The sequence below is a fragment of the Salvia splendens genome, chromosome 7 (genome assembly GCF_004379255.2).
Source record: "Salvia splendens isolate huo1 chromosome 7, SspV2, whole genome shotgun sequence".
Lineage (NCBI taxonomy): Eukaryota > Viridiplantae > Streptophyta > Magnoliopsida > Lamiales > Lamiaceae > Salvia > Salvia splendens.
Window position 1 is genome coordinate 2,993,717 of NC_056038.1, and position 15,705 is coordinate 3,009,421.

General features: G+C 35.9%; 2 protein-coding genes across 2 annotated transcripts; both read right to left on the bottom strand.

Moving 5' to 3' along the window:
* Nucleotides 1–2,290: 2,290 nt before the first annotated feature.
* On the bottom strand, nucleotides 2,291–3,743 carry LOC121811060 (non-specific lipid transfer protein GPI-anchored 11-like). Its single transcript, XM_042211830.1, has 3 exons — nucleotides 3,297–3,743; nucleotides 2,953–2,973; nucleotides 2,291–2,651 (listed from the first exon to the last, which is right to left on the bottom strand). Exons 1-3 carry the CDS (start codon nucleotides 3,637–3,639, stop codon nucleotides 2,476–2,478), a joined length of 540 nt encoding a protein of 179 aa, XP_042067764.1. The 5' UTR covers nucleotides 3,640–3,743; the 3' UTR covers nucleotides 2,291–2,475.
* Nucleotides 3,744–6,389: 2,646 nt separating this feature from the next.
* On the bottom strand, nucleotides 6,390–10,815 carry LOC121742739 (3-hydroxyacyl-[acyl-carrier-protein] dehydratase FabZ-like). The gene is made up of 4 exons (XM_042135982.1): nucleotides 10,402–10,815; nucleotides 10,262–10,322; nucleotides 10,034–10,178; nucleotides 6,390–6,876 (listed from the first exon to the last, which is right to left on the bottom strand). The coding sequence occupies exons 1-4, from the start codon at nucleotides 10,604–10,606 to the stop codon at nucleotides 6,625–6,627; spliced, it is 663 nt and encodes a 220-aa protein (XP_041991916.1). The 5' UTR covers nucleotides 10,607–10,815; the 3' UTR covers nucleotides 6,390–6,624.
* Nucleotides 10,816–15,705: the final 4,890 nt, after the last annotated feature.

Sequence of the window (15,705 nt, forward strand, 5' to 3'; positions counted from 1 at the left end):
ACAAACTTGCTATTTGATATTTTATCTCTAGAGAGCGAGAGAGAGAGTCCCCCTAATCTATCTGATCTAAGTTCTATTTATACATTGAACTAAGATCGTGGCTTGCATCACCACTAATGATGGTTGTGGATGTCGTGGAGGTCATGCGATCCTGCATGGGCCCACTATCCTGCATGAGTTAATGACTGCTTGACACCACTAAATAGATCGTGGGTGTAGTGGAGATCGTGGAGGTTCTGACATGAGTTGACTATCTCCCAGTTCGGTCAAATACTGAGACCGAACTGCTGAACTATTGCCGAGCAGCTTTTGCCGGTCTGAGAGTAGAGCTTGATTGGTCGGCTTTTACCGAGCTGTAGGCTGGGGCCGAACTCTTTGGTAATGCCGAACTGATTGGTTGGCTTTTACCGAGCTGTAGGCTGGGGCCGAACTCTTTGGTAATGCCGATCTGATACTCTTCCTTGGGTTTTGGGCTGATGGGCCGTCACTGCTGTTGGGCTTGTTTAGTCCGTACTCCATCAGTTATCAAACCTTTAATCAATCCTAATTTTTAATCTCTTTCTATTAGCATAGTTTAACATGTTTTGTTATCTGGCGTATTCTTGTATATTATGTTTATTTTTTTATTTAAAATTTTCACATTAAATATTATATTTATGTAAAAAATAAAAATATTAAACAACATAAAATATATAATATGATATGATAATTACAATTGGTAAGCCTTGTACTTTATAAATCAAACCAAATTTAAAGTATTTTGAATTTTTATATATAAAATATACTCCTATTATACCAATAACTAAAAACTTAATTAAACAAAAGAAAAAGGAAAAGAAAACTGCATATATATGCGTTTCATTCGCAAGATTATGCGTTTCAACCACAATACCATTTGCTGTGTTTTTCTTCCACTGTGGGGGATCTCATCCCAAATTTTTTATCTAGCCAAGCATTAAGCGAAATAAAATAAATTCAACAATGTTCAAGATGAGAAATATATTGGTACTTTCCATTTATTCACCAAGGTGAGGAATTCCTTCAATTTAACCATTAATTTCGACATTACCAGATGCTAGAGACAGATACAACTAAATTCTTACCTTAAATTTCTCAAACATGAAGTTAATGTGTATACCCAACTTTGTTCTGCTTTATGATTGTGAGTTTGTAACTATAGTGTTCGTACCATTAACAAAAGGTTACTTGGATTCATTGCATAACTTTAAACTTGTACTGGTATTAAATCATAGTATAAAAAATTATAACGATTTCATCTTTTTTTTTTGTCATAAAAAACACATTGGCAAAGAACTCAATAACTCTTCACATCACTTTAGATTTGTTTTCCCTCAACTAAGTCTTGTAGTACATGCCTAGACCCAATATTTCAACGAGCAAAAAAGCGTTTGTTTAGATAATACTCTCTCTATTCCATTAGAAATGAAACATTTTCCTTTTTGGTCTGTCCATTAAAAATGAAATGTTTTCTAAAATAGAAAAAGCACTATCTCTACTTTTTTTCTCTAAATTACTTTACTCTCCTTCATTAACTCACAAAACAACACTGCATAAAATTTTGTGCTGAAAACCAAATATTTAATATTTATTGAGACAGAGGGAGTATTTTTGTAAATCAATTGTACATTAAAAACGCATAACGCATAGTACATTGAAAACATAAAAAAAAACACAGACAATATACAAAGGAACAATGTGGCAGTCTACACTAATTTTGGGATATTGAAATAGATGGATAGTGAATAGTGAATACCCTATAGTAATTAAGGAAGGGGAAATGGTAAGCTACATTTCTGCTGCCTGATGCCTGTAATGTTACAGAAGGGGAAATTTTCATTTAATGTTGCTAAATAAAATACTTAAATTTAACATCAATTTGCAATGATCTTAATCAATTGGTAGTTAATCATACCCAATTTAGGTGTAGAAGATGCACCGTACGTCTGAATTCTGAAATGCGACACGCTTTTATACATTGTGAGCCCCACAATATTATAATATTGGGCTATTTGAATAAAAAGATAAAATTTTTACAATGCATACATTCTCATTTTTTGTTGGCACATCAAATAGGAGTATTTAATTTCACCATCAATAATGTTCTCAACTTTCATCATTTTGGATGATTCCACTGCCCACGGCAAATTCACGGGCTCATCATATTTTGCGAAGACATGAAAAAGTAATTATTAAAATTATGTGATGATTAAAGAAAAAGTATAACATGAAACAATGTAGTAGTAGTAAATTAAATAATCAACAGATTCAATAAGCAAATGGATGAATAAATCATCATAGCATAATGCAAAATGGAACAAGAATTCAATCTCAATGTCATGAATACTAGTAGTAAGAAATTCGGTAGGGATGAAATAAATAAACCTATATACCGAAATCTAAAGAACTAACACCATCCTTCTCAGCACAAAAAGTTCCCTTAATCCGGCCTTGCTCTTAGAAGAGAGCGAGCGACGCAGCAGCTAAGACGAGCAGGGAGACAGAGGCCGCGAGGGGGGAAGCGGCCGAGTGAGTAGAGGCTGGTGCCGGGGCAGGAGAGACTTCACTAGAACCAATGCTGCCGCCAGGGGTCTCGGCCACATTGCTCGGAGGAGCGGCCGATGGAGACAGAGCTGCACCACAACATTATGCATACATGTGTTAGATTAAATGACAATAAAACATCAAACTCACAAACTGGTGAATCAATAAACAATGGCCTAATTTAGGGAGTGGCATGATAAAAGACAAAAAAAAACTGCACGAAATTACCTAAAATTAAGGAGCATGTTACAATAAAATATTTGTAAAGCTTTATTTTACCAAGAATTGATAATTAATTATATTTTGTTGGTGGGGGTTCAGCATTAAATTATGTCAGATTTAATATGACCTAATTTACAAGTGAAATAAATTAGTGAAGAGCGAAGTTACCTGGTGCGGAACCGGTGCTTACTGCAAAATAAGAGAGGGAAAGAGAAACCGATTAGTATTAAAAAAAATCAGCAATTGAAGTAAGAAACTGCAAATATTCAACAAAAAAATACTAGTGGAAAAGAGAATTAAGAGTTTTTTTAGTTGAAAGTAAAATTTTAGCAGGATATGGATGTGATTCCCCAAATCAAATCTTAAATCATTCACCATATCTCCGATTTCATCGGATTTCAAAAGATCTACACATATCAAATAAACCTAGAACCGATTCGATTTTAAGATCGAATAAAATCTGGCGGATTCGAAAAAAATCAACGGAAAATAGGAAGAGATCGGAAACTTACGGCCGCAGTTGGAGACGGAGGGGGCGGAGACGTGGCAGGCGGCGGGGAGGGTCAAGGCTTTGGAGATGTTGAGCGTAACCCCCAACTGCGCGCTGTTGCGGAAGGCCTCGCAGAGGCATTCGGCGTCGGTTTTCAGCACCGTTTTCAGCCCCGAGCAGCACGTTCCCTCCGGCTTCTTCGCGGTGCTCCCCGCCGTCACGAACGTCAGGCAGTCCGCCATGTTCAGCACCAGGCTCGAGCAGTCCACCGCCGGCGCCGGCGCCGATTTCCCCGCGGAGCATGCCGCCGCTAGGAGGACGAAGACGGTGAAGGTTGCTGCCAATGTCGACCTCATCGCTGCCATTTTGTTTGCGTGATTTCGCTGATTTGCTGTGTTGATTGTGGTTAGAGAGAGAGAGAGAGACTGAGAGAGAGAGAGAGAGAGAGAGAGAGAGACTGAGAGAGAGTGTGTGAGTGTGAATTAATTCTGCGGGAGAGGGTTTATATAGCAAGGGGGTGGGTGGGGGGTGATGGAGGGGTGGGACACGTGGTGGATTGTTACAGATATGATTTCGGTGTTTTATAAAGAGACGTTGGTTTTAAAATTTTGAAATATGATAGAGAGATTAGGACTAATCATTACTATTATTCGATTTCAGGTTGATTCATGTGATATATTTTCTTTATATCATAAATAAACCAAATGCATAATTTTTCTTAATATTTTCTCTTGTATTTTACCACTTTAGACTCATGCTATTTGCACCATCCATTTGAATACTATGAATCGTGCTATTATTCCCTGATCCGAAGTCAATTGATTCGTATAATTCTAACTCCTAAATTATAGTATGAGTTTTTTTTTCAATTTTTTACTATATTTTTTTATTATCTGTTTTATTATGTTTTTTATTTTATTCATTCTCCATTGATATACTAGATTCTCTTTTTATAATTGGGTAGAAAATAAACATCTCAATTAATTTAGGATGGATTCAGGTTGAAATAATTAATACAGATATTAGTGCTAGTAATGATTTTTTTCCCTTTAAAAATAAATATTCCGCCCTTTTTTTCAAAAAAAGAAAATCTCCTTTTGAGTTGGATGATTATTCAACGATTTCCACCAATAGGTATTGATTTATATTCCAAATATAAGATGACATTAACATCAAGTCAAGATTTCTTTAGATTTTCAATCATGATTATTTCAACAATTTATATCCAATATCTATTGATTCAAATTGCAAATATAAGATATACTAATTGCAAGTTATATCAAAATTTCTTTAGATTTTCTAAATCTTTTATACATATCGAACTACGCCATCCATATTGTTTTAAGCTACTTATATTTAAAAATAGGTACTATGATTCACAAAATTAAAAGAGGATAATTAATATGTATTGCTATTGTTAAAGAAGTTTTTTCCCCATATATACCGGTTACGTTTATTACCCGCTTTAAAATGATATTAAATGCGGGGTATAAAAAGGGCTAGAAAGTGAAAATAATTGTTAAAATAAAAAATAAAAATGATTTCTGGTCTACTATAAAAAAAACTACTTTAATAAATAATGAAGTGGAGTACTATTATTTTATTTTTATTTTGTATAGATTCCTACAAATCGGTTAATTTTAATTTTTAAATTTCACAGCATATGAGTGTGCTGGTTTTCATTCTCTTATAGAAGTAAATAAACCAATCGTTCAAATTAATGCAGTTCTTTCTTCTTTCAAATTAATGCAATTCAGGTAGGTAATTAATGCACCAATAAAAGAATCACAAGAAAACCATTTTCTTATCTTTTTTTATAGGAGTACTATTTTTAGATACAATATGATTCAAGAAATGGAACCGTATTAACACAAATCACAATAATCACTTTCTTATCCTTCACCAAAACAGTATACAATAATACAATTAGGAGCATTTCGGAAATAAGTTCGTGTTCGATTATCGTTAAATATAGTTTTTTGTCCGAATACGAAACGTATTTTAGTTTATAATATTAACTTTAATTTATTTTATTTTTATATTACTTGAATTTTGACAATATCTAATTATAGCCCCAAAATCATTCAAAGCGTATAAATTTGTGATTAAGTATAGTGAAAACTAGTGCAAGAATGCCAACTTTCAAATGTGGTTCAAATCACACCAATTGTTCGATGATGATAGGTCACTTATCGTTGGAAATTTCCTTTTTTGCTTATGCTTTAGTTTTGGGGAGATGATTATCGTTTATAATCTAATTCTTGTGTAAAAAAAACTAACGATTACCACATTTTTTGTGTGATTGTAACGATAATCACACAGTTTGTCAAAATCAACATGTAAAATATCAATTGAAATTAAGTTTATAGTAAAATAAAATTTGTTAAAAGTTCTATCTATAAATAATAATTCACGATGATAATTACGCCACTCCAAACCGTTGTATTCAAAGCGGAAAATATTTGATAATTATGCTTGTACTCGAGTTGACTCGATATCTTGGCAATTGTACCATCAAATACTCAAAAAATCAGGGATGGCTATTCTACAATTCAATTAATCGAATCGAATTGATCAATTAATTGAACCGAAAACAACCCTCAAAAAATCAGGGATGGCTATTCTACAATTCAATTAATCGAACCGAATTGATCAATTAATTGAACCCAAAACAACCCTAAAGTGATAACCGAAACCAAACCAAACCAAAGTGTTGTTCGGTTAACCAAGTAACCATCGATTGAGTAAATATATTTTTTTAAAAAGAATATGATTACAACATGCATATAAGTAGCCTAGCAAAGCCCCTTTTTTTGTAAAGCTAATGTATAATGTGTGTAAAGATTCGACAAAGGGTGGTGTTAATGATTTGAGAAAGTGGGATTTAATCAACTAAGCTTAAAAGCGTGAGTTTGGTCAAGGGCCCTCCAAACCACGCTTTGCCACTCAACTTTCGGCGGCAACACACTTTTTTCCCATTTGGTCAACTTATTAAAGAAATACACTACTAGTTGAAACTTTAAATACAATTGGAATAAATTCATTATGTGGTTGGAATAAATTGTAATCTCTACTACTACTCAAATTCATGATATGTATTTTACATCTCAAAAAATTAAATTAAAAAAGTATGCACCTATCTAGTTTTATTCAATCACCAACGTAAGTAAACATTCAAGTTCAGATTAACATGAACATTAATGTTATTAGAAGATAAAAAAAAAATTAAACTTGAATCCAATCTAAACCTCATAAAAATGGAGAAGAAGTTCCATGGTTGGCTAGAAAATTAAGAAATAATAAAGTTGTAAAGAGACGAGAACACAGCATTTACTGTTGTGGGACATTGATTAGTCGCTCCCCATAGCCATCAAGAACTCGCCCTCGCAGACCACTTCGCCACCAACGTACGCTTTCCCTTCCATCTTTGCTATCCCAAATCGCTTCTGCAGCTTCACGAGGTTCATTCTCATGACTAGCGTGTCTCCTGCAATCACCGGCTTCCTGAATCTTACTTTGTCGACTCCAGCAAAGAAGAATTTGTCGCGTGACCCTCCCACTTCTGGTTGTAGCATCACTAGCCCACCTACCTGAGCCATTGCCTGAATCCACCAGTTAACATATACCCGTCATGTCTTGTACAGAAAATAAGCATTGAATGGAAACTGAATCTACTTGCTACAGCCAACATTTTAGTTAGTCTCAAGAAAGAAACCATTATCTATAATAAACAGTGGACAAGAACAAAGGAGTTTTTGGACTGGAACTGCAGAAACTATCATTTGCCTTTATACTGGCAGAAAAAAAAGTTGTGTTTGGACAACCACTTAAAGGTACATTTTTGCCAACACTGACCAAAGAAAATGGAACTTTTTTGTCATTTAGTTGCATGGTGTTCATCAATCTTTCATAACTTTAGTTCTAAATTAAATTGGTATTTGAAGGAGAGGAAAATGTTAATCTCAATCTTAACTTCATTTCAAATTTAATAGTACTCCCTCCGTACCATAGTAGATGTCACACTTGGGAGATGACACGGGATTTTAGGAGATGTTATTTTGTGTGTTAAGGGGTGAGAGAAAATATAATTTTATAACTGATGTGAGAGAGAACTTTTTCTAAAAGAGGAAATATGACATCCTTTGTGGGAAAAACTAAAAAGAAAAGTGTGACATCTACTATGGGACGGAAGGAGTACTAAACTTTCTACGGCTTGACTGGATTGATTTCAGTTGTAAAAGATCAAGCTTTTTTCAGAGTCGATCACAATTTTTGACTAAAATTTGTTCATAAAACTCACTATGTTCAGGTAAATACATTATAATTAGAATACAACACGACAAATACCCAATTTCTATTATAGTTTAACTCTGATAGCACAGAACACAAACATGTGCACTAGTCTTTCCCCCACTCTAGTTCTTACAAGATAACACAACATTACCAAATACGCCCTAAGCAGAAAGTGGGAAGCTCATGTAACTTGGAGGATAATTATGTGCAGTTGACGGTGCAAGTAGCAGTTTTGGTTAGGGCTGGGGAAAAATACCGAAATGCCGAAATACCGGCCTTATCGTACCGAAAAAATACCGAATTTTCGGTATACCGTGGTTTTCGGTACGGTATGATACCTTACTGAAATATTTCGGTAAGGTAAAGGTATGAATTTTTATATACCGCGGCATACCGAAATTCGATATATACCGTAATTTAAGGCATATACCGTAAAATATGAATATAATAATATATAAAGTATTTTATATATTTTTAAATTATAAAATTTATTGTGAAATATAATATAATATGAATAAAATATACTAGTATTTAATACCCCGTATATTATTTAAATTACTATAAAATATAAATAGTATTGTAAAAACTCAAATATTCAATTTTCATTGATATTGAAAGTAAGGTATACCGCAAAAGTATGGTATACCGAACTTTGGTACGGCATACCGAAAATGAGGTACGATATCAGTATGAAAATTCTCCATACTGAAAATAAGGTATACCGAAGTTCGGTATACCGAAAATTTTGGTAAGATAAAGGTATGATTTTTTCGCATACCGAATTTACGGTAAGGTATACGGTATGGTGGTTTCGGTAAGGTATACCGTACCTACCCACCCCTAGTTTAGGTTGTTGATAACCAGGGAGATAGTCTTGGAGGATAATTATGTACAGAGACCCTTGGTGTAATTAGTCTTGGAGGAACTAAACTCATAAAGATTTATTAAAAACATATAGTAAAACGTGAGCGGGAAGATGTATCTTTTAAACTTTTGGGAAAAGTGGATAAGGATGGGGTGCCCCTATTGACAAGATGATAACCAATAAGTCTACACAGAAACTACTCAAGACAATCAGGCGTTGAAACTCATTCCTAGAGACAAATTTGATAAAAAAAACCTCTTGATTGTCAGCAATAAGAATGGTCAATAGAGAAGTGATACAGAAAATAAGAGAAGATTGGTCAACAGAGAAACTAAGAGGAGAGGATAGTCAATAAAAATCATGGTTCGTTCTTTTGTCGTTACTTGCTTCCTATATCTTCACCATTAATCAAGACCATTGCCAAGGGAGAAAGAACAAGGCAAGACATGCTACACCCTCATGTAAAACTTGAGGTTTGTAACAGTATTACAGTATGTTGAAGAGACAAATTACTTGACGCCCACACTTCAGGTTATACTATCCCAATAAGAGGTATGTGCTCCACCTCCGTGATACAATGGGACCTCACAACACAAAGCATATATTTGTGAAATAGCTGCAGCACAAGTCTAAAGATGCCACAGAGGCTAACAAGACATGCATTTCTCAATAATATATGAACATACAGAAATGGATCATAGAACTTAAAGATCTTATTAACAACTCAGAGAATCTTTGATGAACTCACAAGAAGTCTGATGTGAACTACCTAAATCATAAACTGAAGCTCGTCAATAACAATTATATAGAATTGCTACTGGACACAGAGTGAAATTGACCAATTAATCGCCTAGTCTGAAGTCATTTATCTAGTAGTCATTTATCTAGTAGTAGTAACTACAGATTGCAGACAGAGAGGGAGAGACGTAACCCACATTTCTTCTTAGCAGTTAGACTAGTCAGATTACCCTTGCAGGGGCAAGTATCATGCTGACCATTTTAGAGCCACTACAACTGAACTTCGACCATTCTTCTCAAACCACTAAAAAGTAAAAAACTTTAAACAACATGCAGCTTTTAGTTTTCCATCTGGTAACTTTCAAGATTCCTAAATACATTGTACAGAATAGCAATGATCTATTACTACAGAAAGTTTTTCCTGTAACATGACAAATACGATGCCATATATCAATTGTGACAAATGTATCAGTACTAGCAGCTTCAATTGCATCAGGATATTCATTAAACTGGAATTGGTGAAAAAAGCTACTATTATGCACATCTCAAAAGTTGAAATCAAGTGATTCAATATAGCATGACTGGCTCGCATCATTAATTCTCCAAGCTCCTCAGCATTAACAGCAAATCAATATTCTAGTCAACAACCAACCACCTACCACTATTATCATATAAAACACCCTATAATTAGCATGACTCCTATGTCATGAAATTTTGCTGTTAGCATCATCAAATCATAACCTTGCAGAAATTCAAAACATGCCATAAAACCAATAAAATGGAAATTCGAGCAAGACGATTAAGCTTCGATTAAACCACAAAAAAACTAGCAGCGAATGCAATAACAAAAACCAATGACACACCTCAACCATGAGCACACCAGGCATAATTGGCCTCTCAGGAAAATGGCCAGGAAAGAAATTGTCATTTATCGTCACGTTCTTGATGGCCACAGCCGACACCCCAGGACTGTATTCAATCACTCTATCCACAAGCAAAAATGGAAATCTACAAAAACAAAACAGCAACAAGCATTGCAAAACAGATCGATTGAGTAAAATGTTTTCAAAATTGAACACGAATTCACGAACCGGTGAGGCAGAATTTCACGAATCTGATTGATATCCATCACCGTCGGATATGAAGGGTACTCTGTTGAGTGAAAGAGAGGCGAGTGAGATGTAAATAAACAATTAATTAAATGAGTATCCAAGCAATAGAGATTTCTTACTGAGCTCGATTGGGGTATCCGATGAATCGGGGGTGGAAGTGCAGCTGACTACAGAACTGCGGCGGATCTTCGTAATGTCGGATTTAAGGTGAAGGAAGGGCTGCTTGAATGGAAGCGTGGCCCCGCAAATGGTGTTGCTAGAAATGGGAGAGGTGGAAGAGGTCTGAAGGGAGAAGAGAGATTGAGAGAAAACAGTGGACGCCATTGCTGAGGGATTGAGATTGTGAGTTGTGAAATAAAAGGGTGTTTTTCAATGGATTGGTGGCGAGAAAACTGAGGCGGAAGGGAGGGGAGAGTGGGTAGTTGAATTGCTCTGTTTGCGTTTTTGTTTTCTGGCGATTTGCAGGTAGGATTTTGGGGGAATACTATCATCAGAGAGTGATGAAAACAATGTGAGATTGTAGACTGAAGTACTATGTAGTATAGTACTACTACTCCACTAATGTATAAAAGTTGTTAATAAATATATGTATAAATGGAATTAATTGATAGGTATAACAACCAACGCTTTTGGTGGAATCCGACTAATCATGCTCGACCGAAAATCTCGGTTTGAACCCGTGATCTCAAGGTCGCCACAGCTCCGCGCTACCAACTACGCTACGACATGTTTGTAAAATTTTCATAAATCGATAACAAACTTGATTTTTTGAGATTAAAAAAAAAACTTGATTTTTTGAGAGATTAAAATAGAAATATTTTTTTATCTAAAAGGATGAAGAAAATTAAAACAAATAAATAGCTGAATATATATTAATATAAAAAAAATTACACAAGTATCACCAAATTAAATGATTGTTCATCTTAGGTTGTTCAACGTCACAAGAAATTCAAAAAATGTCTATTTAGATTTTAAAAAAAGTTTAGAAAATAGGTAGAAAATTGCTTTTGAGGTATTGCTCCTAAGAACATCTGACGTCATCTCTTTGAACATTAATTACGCATTTTAATACTCATATTATATCTTTTTGACATCTATTACGTATCTTAACACTCAGAGACATGGCTATTGATACAGGTAGCCACACCTGATGTGGGTATTTGCATTCGATCCTTCATTTTTTATCAATTTTTTTGCTTTTATTTCTGCTTTTCTACTTATTATACATGTATGAAATTGATGGCCTAAAGCATAATGTATAATTTAAAGAGTAGGGACTAATATTTGTATGGATGATTAAAAGTTCACTTATTTTGGAACCCTCTAATGGTCTAAGTCTAAGACCATACTGCATCCCTTTAAAAGTATTTAAAGTAGTACTATAAATAAATTACTCCATCTGTTTCTTCATAGTTGAGTGAGTCATTTTTCTATTTCGGGAAGTTTCTTCATAGTTGAATCATTTCCATATATAGTAATTATTTTCTCTTGCTTATTTTACTCTCTACTTTATTCACTTTCTACTTTATTCTCTCCACCTTTCTCTCTCTCTTACTTATTTTATCTATTTATTCAACACACTCAACATCCATTTCTTAAACTCCGTGTCGAAAAGTATTTCTTGATTATATTGAAAAACAAGATAATGGAAATAGGTTAGGGTAGTTGATAAGAATAGAGTCTAGTGTAAGATGGCTTATTTGATTAAACATGGTATGACTGTATGGCATATTGTTAATAGAAATCCACAATTAAGCCTAATGTATGTCACCACTCTATTAAGCTATCTGTCCCTAAACTAACCTAATTAAACTATGTGAAATATGAGGTCAGACAATAGCTTCGAAGGAAAAATTTAATAGAATTTTCCTACCTTTATGGGCCAAAGGTGAAATCAATCGATCCTTTCATTCCATCTGAATCTGTAATTGATTGAAACTAATGTAATGAGCATAACCCCCAATTGATGTATTGTAATCATCCTAGGTCACCACACTATTTGCAATACTATAGGCAACTAAACTGACCAAATTAATCTGTTGTCTGTCTCCATAATTTTATTACAATCATTTTATAGCATATGCTTTCCAACAGCTGCCTTCCAGCACAAAACTACTGGGTGACATTAGCTAAACTGCACACAACAAATGGACACACTTCATTGTGTTCTCAGCTCACTACCAAAATTTTCTTGTTTCCTCCTACAAATTACAAGCCCAACTGATAGCTGTCCCATACAACACAACTTATATCACTTCAAGCACTTTCAAAAACCTCAATAGTTCATTCCTATTCAAACTACACAACGCCCTCCTCTAATTTCACCAACTTGTTCATACTCACTGCAGCTCTTCTTGTCCTACACAAACCAGCCGCTGCTGTGGATGATGGGAGCGGCTTCCACGGATACGAGAGGGACGCCCTCTTGCACCTCAAGTCGGGGCTCAACAGCCTGTTTCTCAACAGAAATTGTACAGGCATCATGTGCTACATGGACAACGCCTCCTACTGGTATGGCGTCCAATGCCATAAAGGTCGAGTCACCGGCCTAATTTTGGAAAGCATTGGCCTAACTGGAGATGTCAAGATAATCTTAAAGATGGTAGTCGAGAGAGGTATAGCAGGATTGGTAAGACATAGTTTATGTAGAGAGTAGAGAGGAAAAAAATTGTATTTTCTTGTGTATTCCAAATGTTCATCACCCTAGTATTTATAGGGTGAATGAGAATATTCTAGTACATCAATAAATGTAAATTGGTACTCTACAAAGCTTAGGTACTATGCATCACTTAGGAACTCTCCATAATGAATGTTGGGCGGCATATTAATGTTGTCTCTCTTTCCAACACTCCCCCTCAAGTTGAGTAACGGTATCCCCGATACTTAACTTGCCAAGGAATTCTTTGAATTTTGTAGGGCTCAGTGCCTTAGTGAGAATGTCTGTCAGTTGTTCCTCAGATCGGACAAATGGGAACTCGATAATCCCGCTTTCAAGTTTCTCTTTGATAAAGTGACGATCGACCTCAACATGTTTGGTCCTGTCATGCTGTACGGGATTTTCTGAAATGTTAATTGCAGCTTTATTGTCACAGAAAAGCTGACTCTTCCGAGTGGGTGGAAAGCCAATTTCTGTTAACAATCTCCTATGCCAAAGTATCTCCATTATGCCACTTCTGATTCCTCGAAATTCGGCTTCTGCACTTGATAGAGCTACAACTTTTTGCTTCTTGCTTCTGCAAGTGATAAGGTTGCCCCCAACAAAGGTAAAATATCATCCGGTAGATTTTCTATCCACCGGATTGCTTGCCCAATCAGCATCAGTGTATCCATCAATCTCCAAGTCTTCCTTTTTTTTCTAAGAATACTCCAAAACCGGGTGTCCCCTTTAAGTATCTTACAATCCTCATGGCAACGTCCATATGATCTTCTTGAGGTTGATGCATGAATTGACTTACAACCCCAACTGCATAAATGATATCGGGTCTGGTGTGAGATAGATAGATAAGTTTTCCTACTAATCGTTGATATCTTTCACGATTTGCAGGCTTAGCTCCATCTACAATCTTCAACCCATGGTTGGATATCATCGGAGTTTCAGCAGGCTTGCAGTCTAGTAGGCCAATTTCGGCAAGCAGGTCAAGTACATACTTCTTTTGCCTTAGAAATATTCCGTGCTTGGATATCAACACTTCAATTCCTAGGAAGTACTTCAAAGCTACCAAGTCTTTCATCTCAAATTCCTTGAAAAGATTTTTCTTTAGATTTTTGATCTCTTTTGCATCATCTCCAGTTATGATCATGTCGTCAACATAGATAATCAAACATGTCATTTTTCTATCCCTTTTCTTTAGGAATAGCGTGTGATCTAAATGGCTTTGTTTGAAGCCATGTTTGAACATTACCAGGAAAAATCTTCCAAACCAAACTCTAGGGGATTGCTTTAATCCATACAAGGTCTTCTTCAGTCTGCATACTTGACCATTCCCGAATTTTTCATAAAACCCTGGTGGTACCTCCATGTAAACTTCCTTATTCTTCTCCAGTTCACCATGAAGAAAGACATTTGTAACATCGAACTGGTATAATGACCATTCTTTACATGAAGCTACTGAAAGCAGAGCTCTCACTGTCTCTAGTTTTGCTACATGAGAGAAAGTTTCTTCATAGTCTACTCCATACACCTGAGTGTATCCCTTAGCAACCAATCTTGCCTTGTATCTCTTGATTGAATCATCTGCACGTCTTTTTATGGTGAAGAGTGCATTTTTCCCATGTTTCATTTTTTATCAAGGCATCAATCTCCTTCTTCATGGCCTCCCTCCAATGCTTATGTTTCATTGTCATCTCGAAGGATTGTGGAATCTCTTCTTCTTCATAAAGTGCAGCTTCGAATGCCCTAGCCATTTCAGTGAGGTGCCCTTGGGTGAGATTTGCGACGGAGTATCTAGATTTTCGCCCTTTCCAGTCTGGTGAATATCTTCGAGGAGGGATTCCCCTTGTACTTCTGTAAGGAAATCTATCTTGCCTAGTCTCTTGTTCTGTCGGTGGCTCTTCTATATCACTTTGGTTTTCCCTGTCATTGTTAGTGGTTTCAGGTAGGGTACCAATATTGGGATCCGAAGTGTTTAGCTCAGGATTCAAAGACTGGTCAGATAGCTCGGTGTGATCCTGAAGCGACACATTATGTTCTTAGGGATTTGACTGCCCGATGGTACTGCTCACTTCCTCCGTTGGACCAACTTCTGTGACAGGATTTTGGTCTGACTCATTTGTTTGGTTGTTCTCTCCCTCCCCCTGAATGGTTTCTCCCCAAAGAGGTAGCCAATTTAGTGCGTCACTACTCGAGTTTTCTAACTTACTTTCCCCATGACCGCTAGATTGGCTATAGAAATATTCGCTTTCAACAAAGTCGCAGTTCATAGTTGTGAACATACGATCTGTCGAAGGGTCATAGCATCGATACCCTTTTTGATTTTTTCCATAATCCAAGAAGACACATTTGACTGCACAAGGTGAGAATTTGTCACGGTCATGTTTGGGGATGTGGACAAACACGGTACAACCAAAAATTTTGGGGTCGAGATGGAGGGATGATGGTACCGAGTTTTGGGAAGAGAAGACCTCTAGAGGAGTTTTGAAGTTAAGGATCCCTGTGGGAAGACGATTTAAGAGATAGATGGAAGTTGCGATGGCTTCTGGCCAGAAGGATTTTGGGATGTTTGATTCAATGAGGAGGGCACGGGTGATTTCTAGGATATATTGATTTTTCCGCTCGGCTACCCCATTTTGTTCTGGCGTATAGGCACATGAAGTTTGGTGGACAAGGCCATTTTCAGTGAAGAAAGATGTCATCTTAGAGTTCACGTATTCCCTCCCATTATCAGATCTAAGGATTTGAATTCTAGAGTTATATTGGGTTTGGA